The sequence below is a fragment of the Aulonocara stuartgranti genome (assembly GCF_965226115.1).
Source record: "Aulonocara stuartgranti genome assembly, chromosome: 15".
Lineage (NCBI taxonomy): Eukaryota > Metazoa > Chordata > Actinopteri > Cichliformes > Cichlidae > Aulonocara > Aulonocara stuartgranti.
Window position 1 is genome coordinate 4,902,340 of NC_138951.1, and position 23,835 is coordinate 4,926,174.

The window sequence follows — 23,835 nt, forward strand, 5'->3', positions numbered from 1 at the left end:
TAAAATGTTTTAGTTCAATTTATGCTGCTTACAGCAACCCCCCCCCCCCCCACACACACACACACACCTTTTTTTAAATTCAGTGTGGGGGTATTTGTTATTGACAAGATTTTAAAATATAGAATGGCTGTTCCAGGGCGTTCCAGTCATAACATACACACATGACCCCAAAGGCTCCTCGTTTTTTCTGTGCTGAAAAGTTTTATAATAAAATATTTTTTCAGCTTTTTCCTCTTTTATATTAACTTTTAAGTTCCCCCAAAAAGTTTCAGATTGTTTAATTTTTCTAGGATGTAGTTTTTATTTTTAATTCATTTCGGGGCACAAAAATTCACGTGCTTAAAAATGGTTTAGAGCAGAGGTGAAAAATTTCTCAGAGGGCCACATAAGAAACTGGGACTGTTGTGGACGGTCGGACCAATCAAAGCTATTTGCTCCCTCCTATAGAGCCTTCCAATATTAATTAAGGTTACCAAGAGAATGTGAAGAAAAAGGCTGCAGTGACTTTATGTCAAGCAGTTGTCCAAAATATTGCACGCGTTGTGTTGAAGAGATCCAAGATTCAGTTGAAGCTAAAACGTCTGTATTTTTCATGTAATACCAATTTGTACCACAAGATGGTGTAAGGAGTCAATGTGACCTTTATTCAGTCATTTAAAAAACTAAATAACAAAAACGGCAAGTATCCAAAGCCTCTGCAGGAAGTTGGTAGGACTTAAAATAAAGTAAAAAAACAAAAAAACAAACAAACAAACAACCCCCCCAGAAAAAACCCGCACAGTCACTGGTTTTAGCACACCTTCAGTGAAACAGCGCCCCCAAGTGGTGATAGTTTTAGTTACAGTTTGATAAAGTACATTTAACTGTTATTTCTGGACACCTAGATTTTACATATATGATAAAACGTGAATTTTATTCATTATAGAAATTGGCAGTGGTTTTGTCTCATACTAGCTTTCATCAGACCCATTAGATTTATGAAAAAACAAAAAACCCCAGATCAGACCTGACTTTCATGTACAATCAACAGCATACCAGTGTGAACATAAATCGCACCATACAACCCAACGATCCCATTTTCCTGAAAAGCAGAGCCACAGTTCTGGAGCTTTGATCGAGTCTGTCTGTCCTCCACGTGAGGAGACAGATGTTACAGATGTTACAGTGCCATTTTTCTACATGCAGTGATGATATGAGTTGGTCCCATCAGCCAATGAAAGAAAATACAAATTTGAAATAAGATGCGCACACACACACACACACACACACACACACACACACACACACACACACACACACACACACACACACACACACAGTCATCGACATCATACAGTAATATAATACTAGCCTATTTCTCCAGGGTCTTAAAGGCTTAAAGTATTTGTGGTAATCGTGGGTTTCTCTCCAATCACTGTAAAAACTATTTCCAGGTCTACTGCGTAATAAAACGACTCTGATAATATATTTTTCTCTAAAAGGATTGCGCATAATTCATGTGGTCCAACTTTATGTGCTCAGAAAAACACAGGGAGTTTAGTTTACCTACCTGCCCTCATCAGCTGCACAGTTGCAACCTCGCCGGGATGAGGGCGCTGCCGTGCAGCAAAACCAGCCACACTTGAATATTCCAGCAGCCTGCTCTCTCTCACTCTCTCCCTGTACCCCCTCCTCTTTGCCTCTCCATCCATCCAGCCTCCCAGTGGTTGGAGGCAGGAAAAGATGGCACCTCAAAAGCCGCTGTCAGCCACTCCGCCCGGCTTCTCGTCTTTAGGAAAGCGGCGTGCTGCCCTCTGAAGTGGCCCCGACCGAACCAGCCGCCGCCTGAAACACAACGGAGGAGGATCTTTTTTAAATTATTATTATTTTCTATTAATTTTTTTTTTTTTAAAGACAGACCCGAAAACTGTGGGCATCCGTGTAGCATTTTTCCACACCCGCTCGCCTTTTCCACCCTCAGCATCTGCACGTCCAGCCCGCTGCAGGCTTCGCAGTTGTTTTCTTCTTCTTCCTATCAAAACCATACAGATCTGCTGCTATTGCTGGACCTGGATCGTTTCTATTAGAGCCGAACTTGAGGACGAAGGACTCACTGATTTCATTCAGAAGGACGATGAGGTAAGGAGAAGCATGCGTTGGTCTTTCCCTGCACATAAAAGCGCAGACTTCTGCACTGGTTGTGGTGGTGGGTTTCCTTTTTTTAGGGACATTAAGGGGATGTGGGGCTGATTCACAGGGAATCTGGACAATTTATGGGATGCAGCTGAATTTAGAGGCCACAGTAGGTGTATCACAGCCCGGGATTCACGGCAGCACGCGCTTTTATTGACCGGTAGGTCACCTGTTGGCCGACAGAATATGAACCTTTAAGAGAAGCACACTGAGGTCAGCCTTTGATTTAAAATAATAAGAATTTTAAAAAAAATAGCCGACTCCAGTTCGCTCGGTGATGTTTCACGTGGAGGTACTCTGCACAGGCGGAAAAAAAGGTCTTGTCACGGGAACCAGACTACACGTGCAGTAGTGTGGCGTTACGGTGCACTTAATTAACAACACTTGCTGCGATTGCAGTTTTTAAACATCACCTGAAAAAAAGGTGAAACCTGCGCAGCGTGCACGCTCGCACACACCTCTCCGCACGGGAACCAATCAGCTGTGAGCATTCGATACAGCGATCCAGACGCGGCTCGGAGATGAGGGCGCTGGGTTGACTAGACCAGTGTGAGTGCCTATCAGGTAAAACGTTACTGGCAAGCCCGGGTTTGTCGTCACAGCCTCCCTCCAATCAGCTGCGAGGCTGCCGCTTCACAGTAGTGGGTGAGGCAGCAGAAGCAGCAGCGTTTGGCACAGGTTCACCAGGAACAGGAGGAAAAATCAGCTGAGTCTAATTGCTGTTGGCTTAGAAAGTAGAGTGGGTGACGGAGTGTGCGTGCTAGTGTGGTGTTACTCATGGTGTGTGACAATCTGCCTCCCTGCTAGGGACACAAAAAATGTGGCTCGTTGTTGGTTTTTGATCCTGTGTGCTTTGATAAATGCAAGGCGTCCAGAGGTTACACTGCATGAATATATATGGGGTATTTCGTTGTGAAGCGAAATACGAGCTCTGGGATGCCTCAACTTCCAGACCTACTCCCAAATTATACACTCATGTGTTCCTCGTAGTTAGTCCCAGGCTCTAATTCCAGCACAGCAAGCGCCTTTTTCAGGGAATGTCTTGTGAGACAATCAGAGGATGAAAAATAACTGATATGTAGAGGGATGCCAGCACTACCTATTCCCTGCAAACCTCCCCATAGTATAAATCAATAAAGGGGTCCTGTTGTTGCTCGACAGCTCAACATTCATATTCTTGGGCTCTACTAGTCTGTCTTTTCTTGATTCCGGTTTAAAATAATTCATACTTATTTCACTATAGTGAGGCCCCTCAGTCCATTTCATGAGAGATACAGGGAGCATTTAGGGCAACCTCCCTTTAAGCCAGGAATGTCAAATATAAGGAATGGGGAACAGAAGGACTCCAACATCATGTGTCCTATGATGTAAAATGAGTATAACATCCCTGCTTTGAACCAGCTTTCCTCTGATTAGCTCCCCATCACAAACAGAAGGTGGAACGTGTGGATGGGGACTCAATGTCTGCTTTTAGGCTTTTGGGGTGCTCTGAAACCTGAGATTTTGGCTCAGGAAACACTTGCACATACTCTGACCTTCCTTTTTGAAACTGCGTGCTTGTGTCATGTGAACATCCACCGTTGAAAGTAAGTAAAATTTATTTGTATAGAACCTTTCAAGATAAAAATCACAAAGTGCTTCACAGAAGCTAAAACATAAAAACAAAAATGAACCAAAAGCAAGTTTAAAAAGATAAGTTTTTAGCTGTTTTTTTACAATACAATACAATACAATACAATACAATTTTATTTATATAGCACATTTAAAAATCCAAAGGGACACCAAAGTGCTTCACAGTAATATGGAGAGTCAACATAAGTCGACAAAAAAGTCAACAATTTTTAAAAGAGACCACCGAGTCCACAGATCTCAAGCTCAAAGGGAGAGAGTTCCAGAGTCTGGGCACCAGTGTATATATGGCAGAAATAAGGAATAGCAAACCTGGCACACTTAAACCCAGGTTTAGGGGGTAGGATTAGTGTTAAGCAGTAGTAGCTGTCAGTAACTCAGAAAATGTAACTCAGTGTAGTGTCCTGATAAAGGTATTACTGTGTGTGTCTGTGTGTGCATGTGATCCAAGGTCAATGTGAGGCTGTAAATAAATTATTCCTGTTCTGTCGTGATAATAAAACAGCTTTTATTTTGTTAACACATACGTATCAACCGCTTCCTGTGAAAGTTTGCATTGTACACTAGGCAAACTTACTTTTTTGTCGTTTTTCACACAAAAAAAAGCTGTGCACACTGTGATCACATTATCCAAACTTTACCAGCACGAGTCCAAACTATGTGTAACACTCTGCTGTCACTTAAACAGCCAGTTAAACATACAGCTGTGATTTAGGAGGACAGATTGTGTGCTTTGTGGAGGTGCTCTGTAGGTGGCAACACAGACTATGGTTCACAAGCCTCTGCTTCAGCAGAGTTTGCTGTGGTTCCTGCGTCTCGCCTGATCACTGTGTGGACTTCATTTATCTTTCTCCTTAAATGACTGCGTGGCTTTAAATCTGCAAGCGCGATGGAGCGGGCATGTTGTTTCTGCTCATCATGACCGAGAGGTCCTTTGGTCCGAGCGTCCGAGTCGCTCGCGTTTGTGTCTTCTCTGTGCTGCTGTGCTGCGAATGTCAGTAGGACACCCACAGTTGTTTTGTGCTGTGATCTAATGAGCATTGATCTCAGTGAGCTCCTGTGGGCTGCAGTTTTTCATCCAGTATTTTTCTATAATGAGGCAAACTGCAGTATTTTGGAGAATTCGTATTATAGTCCCTGCATCCGCCTATTTTTTAAGCCAGGTTTTAAGGAACTGGCACATGCACACATCAGGCATATTTTAATAGTGGTTGTAGTAGTTATGTTTAGAACATTTTTGTTGGTAACTGTCATTTTTAATGGTGAGATTTCTCGACACTGGCTGTAAGGCATGATGGTGAGAACACAAGAGATACAACCAAATGGCAAAGGTCCCCTGGTCTCCCTCTGTGCTCTATTGGCACAATTCGGCCTGCACATCGAGAACCCTGGCTATAAACACAAGAGATTAATGAAGGAATCCAATGCTTGTACCACTGTATTTGCTCTTCATTTGTTATGATTAGCCACACTAGTTTTAGTTATCTCCAACTGCAGAAAGGGGGAAGGTGCTGATCTCTGGAGGAGACAGTAAAGCCTTGCTTGGCACTTGTTTTCTGGAATTGTGGGCTAAAGGGTTGATTCCTGGCTTGTTTCCCCTTCTGGAAGTCGGTTATTTCTCTTCTTTTTTCTTCTTCACCCTCCCATCCATCTTTTTGATTAATTTGCTGTCCTTCACAAATGCAGCAACCTGTTTTTTCTTGTATTAAATCACTTCCTTTCCTTTCTGAACACTCGTATTGTGAACCTTTAAAACGGGACTACGCTTGACTGAGTTGCTCAGTTTTTTTTTTAGCATGATTTGCTGCTTCGCTTTGTTTTCTGCAGCTGAATGCTATGAATAGTTTAGGATTTTCAGTGTTATTCCTTCAAAGATAAGGTATGTGAAGCCCTCTGCTGGCGCCTTAGAGATACTGTAATGAATAGCAAGAAAAGTCCAATAATAGGTCATTTGACTATACTGATCACCGTTATTTTTCTAGTCTTAATCATTCGAGCCTCAGTAACTGAGAAGCTTTAAGGACCTGTTTTTGTTTTGCTTCACTTCATGTTACTACACATTACTCAGAGCTATTATTACCTTTTAAAAAGGTCTCCAGTAAGCTTTGTGTGCCCGTTAACTACATGTTAAAGAGCACATACAGTTGATGTGCGGTCTAGCCTGTGACCTGAGCCTGCCCATTGCAGCCTGTCGTCATCACCACTGCCTCCATTTGAGTGGATGGTTTTTCATTATGGTCTGAAAGTGAAGTGTAGACCCTATTAATCTGATTCGTGGCCTGATGTGTATTGACAGGATCAGTTGGTGGTATGCGTGTGACCCATATGAATACTAGCATTAATAGTGAGCTGAATTGATGCATGACAAGGACAAACAGGGTTATACTGAGTTTATCTCTCTATGTCAAGGTAATGCAAATGTACCGTATGAGAGGCTACTTTTGGGAGAAAACAAAGCACATTTCCATTCTACACCCACAGTCGGTGCTGCGAGTGTCTGAGCTAAAATAAATCATGGAAATGTCATGGTTTATGCCCCGCTGTTCCAGGGAGTGATACACACCAGTGGAGGTCAAATTTCCCCCTCGGTCCATTGCTCCCAGATCTCACAGCTGTGTGCTTTGAAGCTGTTACAGGTGTGCGTTCTTGATGACACATTTGTTGTTGGTCCAGTGTTAAAACTGTGGCATTTTCACCTTTTGTTCCAGACATGTTGCAAGTTTAGTCATCTTATGTTCCCACACTTCGGTAGGAACACACATGTGCTCCCTTAAAAATAATCTTGTGTGAATCATTAAAGACAAAGCGCTGATTAGTTAAAGCTGCTTAAATAATATTTTCATATGAGCCATGGGTCAGGAAGCAGTGCGTATGTGAGGGGTCACTCTTTGGAGCAGTCATAGATAATTATCAACCAGTTTCCCTCATATTTGGAAATGATGTCATTTGGTTCAGTTGCACAGCTCACATCAAACTCATGAGCAGAAAGGACTGCTGCTGCTGTGCTGAACTCAGCAGCAGAAAGTTAAGTCTTCTTCATGCATGAGCTCAGCAGAACATCAGAAGAATCAGTTTGTCCAGAGGTAGCATACAGCAGCAGACAGTTCCCATCATTTGCACCCTCACTGCCTGAAATGCTCAGTTTGGTTTAGCTGCATGCTGGAGGCAGAACACGTGATGTGCAAACTGCTGGTTGTGAATTCCCTTGTTACCTGTGCTGTTCTCACACTGGAGCATCACGTGGGCTTTGTACTAGGGTCTTGTCAGCTTTGATGACTGTCCAAGTCTGTACTGGCCTTCTCATGCGCACCTCTGTCGGGTAATGTCGACAAAAGTTCAAGGCTGCAGTTCATGGCTGAAAATGGCTAAAAATAATGTCTAAAAACCATGATCATATATATAAATTTAAATATAGTGGCACTGAGACATTAGCAATGGATCTTTTGGACTCTGTGTGCTATTGGATGCATTACAATTGTAGGGTCTACCTTGCAATATAAAGCCCCCTGAGGTGACTGTTGTTGTGATTTGGCGCTGTGCAAATAAAATTGAGTTGAATTGAATGGAATTAAGCAGATTGGAGTTTGGAGACCAACTCAATATGTTCAGTTCTTTACTGTGTTCCTTGAGGCACTGCTGAGCAGTTTTTGATCTGTGGTGGAGGAGATCCATGTGAGGACTCAAGGTTTTCCAGCTCCACACTGCATTGTGCATGGTTGTGCGTTGGTCTTATTTGGAGCCTACATACATACATACTTTTAGTCTTGATGTAACTTTTATTGTGAATTGTTGCTATAAAAATAAAACGGAATTGAATTCAATCCTGCATTGTTTTTGCACAAGTCATTGCAAAACCTAAAGCTTGTTGGGAAAAATCATATAACCAACTGCTTTTGGATTGTGTCAGTGGATTGATTTTTTTCCAATACAAATATAAAGTTTAATACTTAATATTATAGCATTTTAAGGATTACGCAATCCTTGGATGCAAATCTGCAGAGCTGTAAAAGGCTGATGGGGTATTGCTGTTACGCAGCAGGGTGGGCAGGCGGTGTGGACACTCAAGTTTGTGAATGTGATAACTCGAGAACGAAGCGACGTAGGATTTTGGAATTCACAGCATGGGAGCATCGACTGAAAATCTTTGACAATTTCGAATCTCAGTGACCTTGAGCTCAAGGTCAAAGTTAAAGGTCAATGTTTCTGAAAATCACCTCGGATTTTCAAATTTACACCATAGGTCCCTGTACTAGGAGGCTGAGGGGGATGTGTCTTGTACTTTCTTTTCACTGTGAAATGTTTGTATGCAACATGATCCACTTTTTAATGATTCATAGTGCATGGCACAGGAAAAGATTGTAGCTTTGGTTTAATGTTGGTGTAAGTCTTGGTATGCAAACTATGGGACACACATTTAGTTTTGTTCTGTTCTTTGTGTCACCCACCTCTCTGCAATACAAGAATGTTTTACTTTAAGGACTGGAAAAAGGCCACAGACCACAATTCAGGCATCAGTTATTTTAAACTAACAAAGGCAATGTAATTTTGTAGCATGTAAATTAAGAGTTAACTTCCTACTAAAAGCTGCAAGCAATGATGCTTTTATTGCTTGCTATCAGTGCAACCTTTTAGTCACAGCTCAGCTGCTGTTGTGCTTTGTTTGTCTCCTTGGTTAGGGTAAATGGATGAACTCTTAGTGGCTTGTATATCTTCATATGTTGGAGATGCTGGTGCTAACAGGTTGTGTAATGATGTCTGTGCTGAATGCTGCTGTAATAACCCCATTTGTCTAAATGCAGTATGACACGCACAGCTCAAAATGGAGAATGATGTTGCACATTACGATGCCTCCAGAGTCAGGTGTGTGGTCATGTGTCTGAGTGTGAATGATAACATTTTCATTTTAGGTGACAGTAGTGCTGTTTATGAGTCACAATGATGCACACGGAGGCGTCAAGAGGCAGAGTGGGAAGGCTGATCTGCACAGACGGGCGTGTGTGTTTAAGAGTGGGATCTTTGTGAATGAGAGGGAAATCACTCCCCGCCCGCCCTCCGTGTCTCCTCTGCCATCTCCCATTGGTGTGCGGTGTAATTAGAATTAAAATGTGCAGCTCATATGAGTCAGACGTCGTGCTCACGCTGCTGGTGCACGTGTGAGTATTTGTTTGCAGCTAAAAAAAAAGATTCAATCCCCGGGCCTGAGAGGATGAAATCGACTGAGAGCACAGGAAACGTCAAAGAGCCGTTTAACGTCGTCTCTGTCACACCGCTCACACTCGTTTAATCCCTTTTCTTTCTCCACCTTGCTGCGGGTCGAATAGCGTGACTGCACACAGGTGGGTGCTGATGGGATGACGGAAGCAAGAAATTAGAATATAATGTGACTGTATGGGGAAAAAACATGCACACTGTAAATGATATGAGAATAAAATATAAAAATACTTTAAATTTGCATTCAAAGTCACATTGCATCATTCATTTAAATTTTATTTACATTTACACCGCGCTCCAAATTATTATGCAAATTGTGTTTAAGTGTCATAAAGATTAAATAAGTTGTTTTTCAATTAAACCCATGGATGGAATTGTGTCTCAGGGCTCTTTGGATGATTGGAATCTATCTCGGACACCTGTGATCATTAGTTTGCCAGGTGAGCCCAATTAAAGGAAAAACTACTAAAGAAGGATGTTCCACATTATTAAGCAGACCACCATTTTCAAGCAATATAGGAAGGAAAAATGATCTCTCCGTTCCTGAAAAGCGTGAAATAGTTGAGTGCATTGGACACGTAATGAAAACCTTAGACATTTCACGAAAACTTAAGCGTGATCACCATAATGTAGGAGATTTGTGGCTGAGTCAGAGCACACATGGGTTCGTGCAGGTAAAGGCACAATGAGGAAGGTTTCTGCCAGACAAATACATCAGATTAAGAGAGCAGCTGCTAAAAGGCCATTACAAAGCAGCAAACAGATATTGGAAGCTGCTGGTGCCTCTGGAGCCCTGCGAACCTCAAGGTGTAGGATTCTCCAGAGACTTGCAGTTGTGCATAAACCTTATATTTGGCCACCCCTAACCAATGCTCACAAGCCCAGAACTACAAGAAGACTAATTTTCAAACAGTCCTGTTCGCTGATGAGTGCATTGCAACCCTGGATGGTCCAGATAAATGCAGTGGTGGATGGTTGGTGGACAGCCACCATGTCTCAACAGGGCTGCAACGTCAGCAAGGAGGTGGTGGAGTCATGTTTTGAGCTGGAATCACGGGGAGAGAGCTGGTCGGCCCCTTTAGGGTCCCTGAAGGTGTGACAGTGACCTCTGCAAAGTATGTGGAGTTTCTGACTGACCACTTTCTTCCATGGTAGAATGAACAGAACTGTGCCTTCTGCAACACAACCATCTTCATGCAAGACAATGCGCCATCTTATGCTACAAGGAGTATTATATCGAACCGCCCTAATAGTTGGATATCTCTTACATACAGTCTGTGAGTACTCTAATCTTTTTTATTGATCTATGCTTTAAAAACCCATTTGTAAAGGTCTAATGAGATTTCATGGTTTCTCTCTCTTTATTTTATTTCTGTTGATGTCCTGATCTAAAGTGTAACCTGTGAGCTGAATACAAAGGTTTCCACTTTTTTGAATTATGCCCAGTGAGTCATTTTGCCAGGTGGACACGATAATGTTGCAGACGTGTTTCAAGCACCAACAAAGTAAAACAGGAAACAGGATATAGCATAATTTCAACTGACCACAAGTTGGAGTGCCACAGCAAAGATATTATTAAGCTTGAATAGTTTAATAACAAACATATTGCAGAGTTTGATTTGAAACATGTTTATACTTCATCATTATCATTCCACTTGGGTTACTGATCATCTACAGTGGAACAAAGTATGTTCTTTATCCTTTTGTTCTTTCTCCAGCATTGCTTTACTTTAGGTCATCGGTTTTACCACAAAGCTCAATTACACTCTCTCCCTCCCTCCCTCCCCCTCTCTCGCTGTGCCACACACATGCATGCTCACACACACACACACACAGTCATGCTATGTGTTACACTGAAGGCCAAACCTCCTGCTGGATGCTAAAAATCAGGTTGCCAGGACTTAAACCTCGCTTTATCGCACTCTATTGTTCGCTGTCTCACTCACTTGCTCACACACTCACTCACTCATTCACCCACCTAACAGGATGACGGTGGGGTTTGGTGGGGGGTGTATGACAAGACTGTACAGTGTAAGTGCTGACTGGTTGTCCTTTCACCCTTGCTATCCTGGCTCTCCCTCCCTCCCTTTCACCCAGGCATTTGACTCTCTCGCTCCCTCTCTCCGTCTGTCTCCTCCTCTTTGCTCTCCACCAAATTGTTTTTTTTTAACCCAACCTCCTCCTGTATTTTTGATAAGCAGAATATGATTGCTTTATAAAGAAAAGAAAACAATGAATGACTTCAACTGGAGTCACTATTCAGCCATCTACTGCTGCCATTTCAAAGAAAAGAAAAAGATTCACACGAATGCTTTATTGCAAACAAGAGAGTGTCTGTTTGCTTCAGTCTCTTCCTCTGCCTGTGCTCTCAGTGAGTCACAGTAAGATTGTAAGATAAAAATGATGGTGCAGATGGTGTGCTGCGACTCAATTGCAATATAATGTCCTTTATTGATTTGACACTAGCCACTGTAGTGAGTTAGTCTCATATTCAGCTACTGGGAGTTGCTTTCAGAAAATAATGCTGCCATTGTGTTGAAAAGAAAAAACCCACGATGGGCTTTTCTCTTGTTTTAATGAGTTTTTGGGAATTATTGCTGGTATAATGCACACGACAATGAAAAGCAGATGCACTTGAGGAAATTGTGTAAAAAGTGAATTTAAATGAAAAAACACAAATCCACTTTTATTTTAGCTTCTAACAGCTTTAAACAGAAACACAATTTTCTTTTTACGTGTCTTAACAAATCAGCTCTGGATCGCCTTCAGTCTGTACAGAATGCAGCGGCAAGACTTTTAACTGGTATAAACAAGAGGTCACACATTACTCCAGTTTTGGCTTCTCTTCATTGGTTGCCTGTAAATTTTAGGGTTCATTTTAAAATTTTAGTTGTAACTTTTAGAGCTCTGCATGGTGAAGCTCCCCAGTATATCTCTGACCTGCTGAAACCTCATGCTTCATCCCGAGCACTTAGGTCTTCAGGTCAGAGGCTACTGGTGGTCCCACGTACTAGATTTAAAACACGTGGGGATCGGGCTTTTCAGGCACTGGCACCTAGGCTGTGGAACTCTCTGCCGTTGTCTTTACGCTGTCTAGACTCTACTGACTCCTTTAAAAAGCAGCTGAAGACATTTTTATACAAACGGGCTTTTAACTAATTTAATTAATTTTAACTTGTATGTCTGATCTTACTGTAAAGCACTTTGTGATTTTTATCTGTGAAATGTGCTATATAAATAAATTTTACTTACTTACTTTACTTACAATTTCTGGGCCCAGTACTGTGGTGCATTATTCCATATAGGGATCTATTGAAAGTTAAGAGGTTCGTGTACATATTCAACTCCTCCATTCAGTTTCTGCATGAGAAAGACTTAGGGGTAAGCTTGGGTTAGAAATAAAGGGCTAAAATTAAAAACAGTAAAAACAGTTTTATGGGTTTGTGTAATAGTCATGATTAAAAAGATTGACTTTTGGTTTGAAAGGAGAAACTAACACGTAAAAGTCAGTTAATTTCATGACCCATTAATACACCCCAGCCTCCTCCTTACAAAGGCTTCAAAGCCAAATACAGACTAAATATAAAAGACACAGGCAACGTATTGGAACATAATTTTAAAGCCTCAAATTTAGTGGCCATATCTGAACTAGGTTTAGGGAGCTGTCAGCTAACCCAAGACTCAGACAGCTAGCTTGGTTAACAAGTTGCATTTATTACTTGTTGCAAGATTAAATGGTATGCTGATGTTTATTAGCAAAAATGCAGCTTAAAGAAAAGTGTTACTAACAGAGAAACTGAGCAGCTAAAAAAGAAATCTTTAAATAAATGCCAGCGTTGAACAAGAGTGAACATCACCTCTAAATCCACGCTAAAGTAGTGCATAACTTAAAGGGTCAATGTCATTTAATTTATTGAGTTATAATAGAAAAAAATCACCCCTTTCAGGTTTTTTTGCCCTCTTGTTGCCTGCTTGCTTCCTTTGACGACCACTCCACTCAAAATTCACCTTACCCCCACCTTTCACATCGGTGCAACAGTAAAAGAAACAAATTCCTGTACATTTTTACCAAATGATAATGTATCACAAACACCAAAACTCATGATTTCATAGAGGCAACAGAAGTTTGAAGAAGGCTGTTTGATGCAACTCACTGCAAGCAGACATTTGCTTCTAACTTAAGGTAATATTTTTTTCTCATAAACTAACAAATATGAAATTATTATCAAACAAGTAATAAAAGGACATGGCTGAAATTTCATTGGCATGACGATTTCTAGCCAAATGGCACTTTCAGCAGGCCCTAAACTGTGATTTTCCGGTGCCGTCTGCATCCAGCAGTTCTACAGCCAGTTCAATCAATGAAATTGCCTGCTGGCAAAACACAGCAGGACAGATGTGGGTGGTGTGTGCAGGTTGAACTGTACTAGAAAGAGACCACGGGTGTGTCTATTTTTGTGGCATGTCAGAGGATGCACAGTAAATGTGGCAGGGATTTATTGATGTTGAACTCACCCACCCAGCCAGGAGATTAGTTTGTGGCTGCACGCCGCTTACTGTACTTTGCTTGTAATCTATATGTGCTGAGATAAATGGAGCACGGGACATTAAAGAGGCAAACATGGGGCCTCGCATGCTCGAATTTGTGTGTCCACATTTCGTATGTTGTTGTATCCGAAGCCCCACCCAAGCCTGGCACTCCACCTCAGATCATCTGCGAGAAAAGATGGGAGCCATCAGATGAATTAAAATCTGTTGCTCCTCCTCTTTTTTCCCCCCTCGTTCTCGTTCTCTCCCTCCATGCGGACTTACGCATCCTCGTCTCGGCCAATCCGGCGGCTGGCGGAGGAGAGCTGCATGGTGAGGAGGAGGAGGAGGGGCAGGACCAGCAGCCTCCGGGGCTGGCAGCCCGCTGCTCTTCTCACAGCTGGGAGGGGAGAAGGGGAGTGATGGAGAGAAGAGGAGGAGGGAAGGTGGGGTGTGGGGAGGGAGTATGGAGAGGGAGGAGGTAATCCAATGAGACACAGAGAGGAGAGGCAGCGTGAGGGCAACGCCTCACAGCACCGGGAATCTCTCTCTATCTCCATCTTGCTCACCCCCCACCCCGCCTTTCCTCTGTGTCTGAAGCGTAAAAAACCAAAGGACTCTCATCTCCCATTCAGTCTTCTCTGTACGCTGAGGAGTGCCCTCATATTGAAAACACCTTTTTTCCCACCAAATGCTTCAATTTCACCTTTATTTTTACCGATTTTTACTTCTTTACCTGCTGCCAAAGGATGATTTGATGACCAAAAGTGACATTTTTTTCTGTTGACCTGCCGGGAGCCTGTATCTTTTACACGAGTCATCTTTGTTCTAGAGCTCACAGTTGCTGACTGTACACTGGCAGTGGGGAAATAGGTTAGTGTGCCTATCTGGTGCTGGGCAGGAGAGCTGATTGAACGTTCAGTCTGCCAGAGGAGGTAAAGAGGAGGGAGATGCCTTCCTGGTGGTAGCCTTCTGTAGCTCTGCGACTATTCGGGGAGAAGGTGACTAGAATGCTCCCGCTGAACTCCAACCTCTAGCGGAAGTATCAGCGACGGGATTTCAGGGGAGACAAAGGAAGGGAAAAAAAGCAACTGAGGCAACAGACAGACATTTGTTTTCAGTTTCTGGAGTCACTGAACAGGGTTGACCTGTGTGCACCTGCTGTCCGCGGACACCATGGATATCAACCTTCAGTCTCACCGATTTTACTTCCCTCAGATATACTGTGCTGAACCGGGGGCACAGCCACAGCTCACTGAGTTCAAAGTCAGGTAGGCATCCAATGCATGGTGGTGGGGGCGGTGTTTAGGGTGGCATCCATCAGTAGATCAGATCCATCACTCACTGGTAAACGATGGAGTCATCCGAGGCTGATACCTCTAATTGCTTTTTCCATGCAAATTTTACTTACAGCATCATGATTGCATCTTTCACCAGACCCCCAGCTGCTGCTGCTGCTGCTGCTGCTGCATATGAAACGCTTTCTGTGTATGATGAGTGCTGCTGTGAGTGGCTCATTGCCCTTGCAGGGGGATGGGGCTGCATGCTAATGTGTTTGCTAGCTGTGCAGAAAAGTGTCAGGCTCCTTGGAGAAGCAGAGGGCATTGACAGCCTATGAAGGAGATTGCCAAGTTTGGACAGTGCCACAGTTGTGCTGCATTTGCCATCCAGGAATCTATCGCCTTCTTATCGGGCGCCTCTGTGGCTTCTTTTGTTCTCTTCCTTTGCGCTGCTCTCTTTTTCTTTTTTGCTACTCTCTCCTCTCCAATCGCAGCTGAAAGTGCTCAGGGTGGCTTGTTGCACATCCACAGTCGACGCCTGCCGTCGCGCTCACAGACGCATGCTCAGACGTGCAACAGCTTTCCTCCTCTTTGTCTTGTTGAGATGTAATTGTGCTCGGACGGAGCTATTGCACTCGGGCGTGCAAGATCTGAGACCTGATGCTTTGTGACATACATGAAAAGAAATAGAAAATAATCTTCAAGCTCTCCTTATGATCTTTGCCTCTCTCATCCATCATCAATCTTTGCATGCACAGCTTGAGATGTCGTTATAATCTCGTGTGTGATACATTTGACAATTCCTCTGCTAACAGCTCTGATCAGTGCAGCTTTATGGGACTCAGAGCCAGAGTTTTGCCCCACTAAGCAGCTTTGACCTTGGCCTGGTCCAGGCTGGTGGACCAGCAGCTTTATTGGGCTGGAGCGTGTCACTGTCACAGCCTGGCCGTGCTCCCTGATGGCGCCACGGGAGTCTGAGGTCATTCGCAGCTCGGTAGCATCAGCGCGAGGAGGGAGAGGACAGAAAAGTGCAAAGTGAGAGCATCTGTTTCTGAAAGACAGAAAAGGAATAGCTCTGCTTCATCCACTTTACTCGAGCTGTCGTTGGGCATGATGTCATTATTAGATTTTCGACTCTAACATATTGGCTCACATTTCATATCTGCTGCATTTAGCCAGGTTAGTGTTTGTAGTTTTATTGTTATTATTAATGTTATTTTCACAGTGGTTTAAGCCCAGTAGACAGTTAAAGAGATTTCATCGACAGCGTTCCCACCCCTGTGAAATGTCCACATCAGCAAACCCCAGGAAATGTCAGTAAATATCAGCGTTTTTATGCAAACTGTAGCCTTAATGAAAAAAAAAGTAGTCTCACTCATTTCTGGCTGTGCCTCACATCTCTATTACACGAGGGACGCGCGCACACACACACACACACACACAAACCCTGTGTGCATTTGCAGAGATTAACGAGGTTTAAAAGTGTAATGTGTTTTCACAAAACCAATTCAAGCCCATAAGCAATATTAATGTTTCACAAATCAGATTTTATGCAATGAATACTCGCTTAGAAAAGCTGAGCGTGGATTTGATGCACATTCATACTAAGACACTGCCGTATCTGTTCCTGTGTACACTAATCACTTTCACTCATTTTCTGGTAGTCTCCATGTTGAACCCCGCAAACAATAAAATCAGTAATGGGCAGCTTTACAAAGCAGCATCTCTAACTATATTCCTAAAAGGGTGGGCTTAAGCGATAATGAAACCAAGAGGAGCAGAGAGAAAAGAGAGGGAGAGAAAATATTAGACCAGTGGGGGGTGGAAGGGGGAGCACTGGTAAGCAGAAGGAAGAGAGAGTGGAAGCGTGAGGCAGATGGATGGAGGTGAAATTAGAGGAGAAAGGAGAAACCAGTGTGAAGGAGTAAATATGTGGCTGTTTGAACATAGACTTTGATGTGGCATACACCCTGAAAGAAAAACATGTGCAATGGATGCTGGGATATTAGCACCAGCTTCATAGTGGCCAAGCTGGGTAACTAGAGTATAGCCAGATAACCATGACAACCAATGCTGGCCAACGCATGAGAGCATAGATACGTATACAGTGCATGTATACATAGCAATGCACACAGGCTATGCATACGAAGAGCAAGAGCGCTTCTGTTTCAGTGCCTCCTGCAACTACAAAAAACCCTTCTTATTTATTGTGCAGACCCAGTGCACTGATATTTATTAAAGAATAATAAATCATAGTTTCAGTTTTGGATCGCCCACTTAGTATAGTCAATATGCCAAGTCTGTATATTTTAAGCAACGTCCACATATAAATTGTTTGTCTGTCTTCCACTGCAACCAGTTCTGACTCTCAGCTGACCCCAGGCCTGGCCAGAAGCTCCTTCTTGTCTTTTTATAATGTAATGTTTCTAATGTTAGTGTTGATGCACTTTAGCAATCATTTTCAATGTGAGGAAGACAAAAACCAACAAAAGTCATTAAAATCATTAAAAGCTATTTGGCTAGGTTTAGAAGGAAAATCAAGGTTTGAGTAAAATATATATTAAATACACATTAAAGGATAAACTTGGATGACTTTTCCCCCAGTTTAAAACTTCTGATAAAACTGTGATTTTTCCTGTTTTGGCCTCGCTCTTGATAGAAATGGGCCTTGATGGCCAACTCTCCCCTTCAGCTCTCTCTCTTCGTTCACCTTGAAAGCCTCAGACTTAAATCCAAGAGCTGCTGTAATGTAAGTTATTGCTTGAGGATTAAGTCATGGGATGAGGGAAGAGGCTTTCTGTTTTTCAGGATTCTCCGAGGAGACTAAATGTCTGCGTTGTTCCGCACCGTGGCCTGACAGATTAGTGATGGAGTCTACCACACATGCATGTCAAACATAAGAAAGCTCCAATGGAAATCTGTGAAATATTCTAGGTCAGTGACTCTGGTGACTGATGATCTTTGACACAAACATGTAGGATGCTACGGCTTGTTCACAGGATTGAGTCGCCCAATTACAGACACTTGCGAGTATGTTTTATGCAGACTGTTAGGATTTTCCATGGAGAGCACTTAACCTAATGGCCTTTAGCTAATGCTCAACTATAAAAGGGATCATATGTAAACATGTCTGTGCTGACTGTAGTCCTTGTGTGTCGGGGGGTGGGTGGGTGCACAGTAGGCAGTTAAATGGCATCATGGGTGAGAAGGAGCACACCCTCTGGGCACAGCTACAGCTTTCTTTTTTTCCTTTGAGGGATGGGAAGGTACATATTTTAGACGTTGCCAGTCTTTATGCTCCAGCTATGCTCTCACCTTCAACCTCCTCCCTGTTGGGAATTTTTTTTCCCTACGTCAAATGGAGACGCATGCATTTTTTAAAGCTGCTCCCACTTCTCGCTCTATTTCCTGTCTTCCGTATCTCTCTGCCTCCTCGATTTATCTTTTTTGTTTCCATCTTAATTTCTGATTCTCTTCTGTGATCCTCCTCTTTTCTCTTCCCTTCATTTATTCTTCATATTCTTGCCTTTGTCCTCTTCTTCCTCCTCTCAGCATGAGGTCCATCCATTTGAGCCCCTGGGTTGATCTGCAGCTTGACTGACCTCCCTAAATGCATGCACGCGCTTACCAATGGCAGACAACCAAGTTTTGCTCCTCCAATATGTTTACAGCAGTGCACAGCTTCACTTGGATAGAGACAAGGGCAGCCTCGGGCTCTTTGCTGAGTATTAAAGATTCCAGCAAATGCTCATTAGAGTAAAATCAAGGTTCCCACGAACAACTAGCTAGACAGGAAAGTCTGGCTTCTTGCTGCAGCCTTTAAATCCACACCTGCAATAAAGATGAAATGCTTTTTAAATCTGGGCTTTAGCATTTGGGAAATATGCTTATTTGCTTAATTGAAAATTGATAGCACTCTTGCACGAATAAAGAATAAATAGATCCACAGCCAGCACTCTGCATAGCATGAGAAATGTCATATCTTTAGCTTTACAGGTACTGACATGTCATAGCTATAAAGTTCTCCATACAAGCAAATATGTTTCCCTAAAGTGTCCCTGCAGGTCTCACATTTCATCTTAATGTATCTAATCTCAAATCCCATAGTTTGTTTCGGGCTGCCATCCACTCATTGGGGATCTGTTGACTGTGTGCTGTCTCTGTCAGTGCTGTTATGTCAGAGGATTATCGAAAGGTTGTTCAATCCCCGGCTTGGACAGTCTCAGTCGTTGTGTCCTTGGGCGAGACACTTCACCTGTTGCCTACTGGTGGTGGTCAGAGGGCCCGGTGGCGCCAGTGTCCGGCAGCCTCGCCTCTGTCAGTGCGCCCCAGGGTGGCTGTGGCTACAATGTAGCTGCCATCACCAGTGTGTGAATGTGTGCGTGAATGGGTGGATGATTGAATGTGTAAAGTGCTTTGGGGGCCTTAGTAAAGCGCTATACAAATACAGGCCATTTACCATTGTGCCTTGCAGAGACATAAAGGACCATCCGAAGTCTTAAATCCTCTGTCGCTGAGATTATTTTTCAACTTTCTTCTGTCACTATAATGTAATCCAAGCAGGGTCAGACGGAGACAATCCTCAGTTTAATTCCGTTGTTCCACCTGGTGTCTCGTCTCTCTGATGGGAAGATAAGTCAGAAGTGTGCAGGATGGTGTAAAGGCAGCGGTTTTGCTGACTGGAAGTCCTTACAGCTACAGACGGGAATGAAAACCACTGTTAATATCAAGGCAAGAGTTTCTCATCCGCTATGCTGAAAAATGCATGCAGGTGTTGGCCAAACATGAAAGTTGAGAGCACCTAATCTTAAATTAAACCTCCTGCCCTGCCCTGCCCAGCATGATTTCCCACTGCCTTTTCAGAGACTCAGCATTAGCTCTCAGGGGTAAGGAAACTCTTAAATGCTTTATGCAATCATGCGGCACAGCCGTAAAAGAAACCTTGTGCTCTCTTCGCAGGCTTTCAGCTGGTATTAAACCATAAATTCAGACCTCTTTCTTGGCACCACATCGTCGTGTTATTCCTTTCGGCTGTCCCAGCTGACCTCTGCGGACTGCCGGAGGCGTTCAAGGCATTATTTGGTGTTGGGAAAGCGAACAACAAAACCTTCACAGCAATGAATCATGAACACTAGGCACATCACGTAGTTGGATGTAGTTATAGTTTATAGGTCTGCATTTACCGTCTTTTAGAGACAGAGATTAGAACTCATACAATATTTCACAGCGGCACATACACAAACTTCCACTTACTCAAATGGATGCACCCTCAGATGCACAGTTGCAGCACTGAGAGACAGTCATTTGATGAGACGGGGCATTGTGCGCGCTGTAATTACAGAGTACGCTGTCTGTGGGCTTATGTTGCTGTTTTTTTAATTCATCTCTCACTGCTCATTCATCTTTTCTTCCCAGCCATATTTTCTAGGCCAAGCGAAGATTCCACTCCAGTTGTCATGCCAACAGATTAGCGTGCTCTTGCGTGGTCTCAGCAGTAGACTCTAGGAGTGCATGCGTGTGCACGTGATCTTCTGAGTGTGTGTGTGTGTTTGTATGCATCTTCTCTGTGGGGTTGCCGGCTCTGACATGCATTCAGATACACACGAGCTGAATATAATCAACTGTGTGTTCACACAGTCGTACACACAGTGTTTGAATAAAAAGCTTTTCATTATCTAGTCTATCACACATCATGTAGTTATTTAAACTCATTTTCCTGAGCATACCAGCATCGCCTCTTGTCTTGGAAAAATGGAACGGTTAATATTTGGGCTAAAAGCACAGACTATATAGACACAAAACACCACAATGTTACCTTGTGGTTTGTGGACCTCTATTAAATATTGTGCCTGTTGCCATCTTAAATTTTTTTTATGTTTTTTTGCACGGCACAGTTTTTAAAAGTACTACTCGAGCATTGTAAATTCATAACAAATATCTGTTAATTAATGCAAAGTAAAATACAAATAAAATGAGGAGCAAATATGTTCTGTTAGTACAGTTAAGCACACAGCAACGCACATTTGTAAGCCTGGACTAACTCTATAAAACGGATCACTAATTTGAATTAGCTGAGCTGAAGTCCTAGCTTGCTAGGCTATGCCATGTTAGCTTTCAGGCTTTTCTGTGGAATCAGCTCCCAGTTTGGATTTGGGACACAGACACCCTCTTACTTTTAAGACTAGTCTTAAAACTTTCCTTTTTGAAGAAGCATAGTTGTGGTTGGCTCAGGTGACCCTGAAACCTCCCTTAGTTATGTCTTTGAAGGTTCTCAGTCATCCAGGTCATTGTAGTCTAAGAAGCTTGGAAAGAAAAGCGTCTGGACTTCTTTAAGTTGCTTGAAGACGTTTCACCTCTCATCCGAATAGCTTCTTCACTTCTAAGGTTAAATGGTGGGGAGTCCCAGATGAGCCAAGGTGTGAAAATGGGTATAGGTCACACTCCCGTAGGGCTTAAATCTGGGACTCCCCACCATTTGACCTTAGAACTGAAGAAGCTTCTCTCATGAGAGGTGAAATGTCTTCAAGCAACTTAAAGAAGTCCAGACGCTTTTCTTTCCAAGCTCCTTAGGCCTGGTTCTGCTGGAGGTTTCTTCCTGTTATAAGGGAATTTTTTCTTCCCACTTTTGCCAAACGCTTACTCATAGGGAGTTGTTTGATTGTTGGGGTTTTTCTTGGTGTTATTGTAGGGTCTCTGCCTTACAATATAAAGCGCCTTGAGGTGACTGGCGTTGTAATTTGGTGGTATATAAATAATATTTAATTGAATTATTCTACCATTCATGATAATACTAATGATCAATGATATAACAATGCCACATATTTACATTCCCTATCACAGACAACAATGATAGTAGCCCAGACATGTCTGAGGGCAAGAGCAACATGTCACCTTCTTTAAAAAAGGGATTTACTAACATGCTACTTCAATAGTATGGAAGTGGTCTGGCTACAAGTAGTCAGACCTTTAAAAGTACTTGCAAGAAAACTGTTCCCACTAAACGTGGAAACAACAAACTGGTTTCACCATTTGAGACAAAAACACACTATTGAGACAACCTGGATATGCAGGCACATGAGGAGGAGCAGCTGGTTATATGTGACCCAAAAGTTAAAAAAGAAACAAACAATGATTATAGCATCACTGGAGAAAACAGTGGATGGAAATTAGTTATGCAGTTATGTTTTATGGCCAGAAATATGATGAAAACACACAAGTGGAAAAGGAGGTCTTTAAGCAAGTGGTTAAAAAGCTCTTGCCAAGATACAACATCCCAGGGAGACCTTATTTGTTAAGCAGTTATGTTATACTTGAACTTTTTTGTCCTTAGGTTTATCTTGTGCTTTGTTACTACTGTTGCAATATGATGCTGCTGGCACTTTGTGGCAGTAGATTCACACTTTGAATTAGGTAGCCTGTCATCAGTGACAACAGCTCATTAGAAAAGAAGGATGGAAAATACCCTTTGTTTTGTTTGTACTATCGGTGACTGCTGTCTGCAAACTACAGTAAAATATTTTCTCTATATAGTCAGAAATATTATTGCAAGTTTGCTTAAAATATCATGAGGCTATATAATCCACCTTTATACCACAGTGCATCGATACGCACCTCACCCAAAACATAAGGAAAAGGTTTAAAGTTTATTACAATCAAAACAATATCCAGATCAAGACTTTCTGGGTACCAAACTACAAACTTTTTAAAATCTGATGTGATTTTGGGCATTTTAAACATGGATATAATTTTTGGAACCAGTCGCAAGTGGCCACATGTCACAGTTACCTGCAGAAATCGGGCCAGAAAGAGAGATAATTTTAAACTCTGTCTCCTCAGAGATGAACTTTAAAATCCGCTGCTCTATTTTGGTTCTAATATGCCGTGTCATATCCAACAATAACAGCTATTACTGAGTCACATACAGCAGTTTTTTCTTGAAACCCAGCTTAATAGCCAGTCTGTTTGTAAAGAGTCATAAGATGTTAACCATGACATTTACAAAGCCTGAATTTCACACATGAAATTTGTAACCCATGTCAGTCAGGGGTTATTTTTAGGCTTTTCCTTTGCAAGTTGAGCACTTTGGTTTGTTTTATTGCTGTTTGTATTAGAGCGGCAGGCTGTTTGACAGTCTGCTGTCTGCTCAGGCCCATGTTTCTCTCTTCTGAGTCTTCACTTTTCGGCCAGCCCCCACCACCACAGCACCACCAAAACCTCAAATACGCAGGCAAGCGAGCTGCTTATGTAAGCGGCCTGCATACCGGGCTGAGAGTTTACTTTTCTCTAGCCCATTTTTCACAGATATATACAAAAGCACGCTTCAATGGATAAACATGAAGTGATTTATACCATGGGGCGGTAGACACACTCACATGCACACACACATGCTCACAGAAAACAAGAGAGGTGTTCTTTTAGAATTTAAAAAGAGCCAGAATAAAATTTAATTCGCTGATACCTTGAAGCTGAAGGACGTGTATCACAGACATCTTCACCATTTCATTTCCTGACGTCATATCAAGTGTGCACAGGCATAAATAACAATTCATTTTTATTTCAGATCTGTTTTCAAACCTGCCAAACATGATACGACTAATCCTTCAACACACGATCACATAAACGTAACTTTACTAATCATATAATGGGTTTTTATTTAAAAAAAAAAAACTATGGCAAGCTAACTCTGTCTTACTGATTTCTTTCACAGTACTATGCAAAAGTCTTGAGCCGCCTCTCATTTCTTGAAATTTTGCTTACTTTTGTCATTTTTGAGAATTGGTCTTAATAGAGTAAAGAAGGCATGTCAGACCTAAAAAACTATCTACATTTCATGAACACTATCTGTCCTGTTCCTTTAGAAATAGGGGGAAAAAAATAATCTAAAACAGGACCTGAGAGATCCATTTGTGATTCACTGAAGCTTTATCAGAAATGATATCAATAGATGGAAGTGAAATGGGTAGAAAAGGTAATTCAAAACTGAATTGTATTGAAGCGGTGCGAGATCACCTTGACA

General features: G+C 42.4%; 1 protein-coding gene across 4 annotated transcripts in view; it reads left to right on the forward strand.

The window, feature by feature from the left end:
• The first annotated feature begins 2,003 nt into the window (after positions 1-2,003).
• Positions 2,004-23,835, forward strand: part of evlb (Enah/Vasp-like b) — a 49,793-nt gene continuing 27,961 nt past the window's right edge. Inside the window, exon 1 of one of the 4 annotated variants that reach the window (XM_082506552.1) lies at positions 2,004-2,118. In XM_082506552.1, coding sequence (XP_082362678.1) covers positions 2,114-2,118 — 5 coding nt within the window. In that variant the 5' untranslated portion in view covers positions 2,004-2,113. Of the gene's footprint in view, positions 2,119-2,716; positions 2,737-14,032; positions 14,811-23,835 lie in introns of those variants that run through there. The other 3 variants (XM_082506553.1, XM_082506551.1, XM_082506550.1) reach the window with 3 other exon arrangements.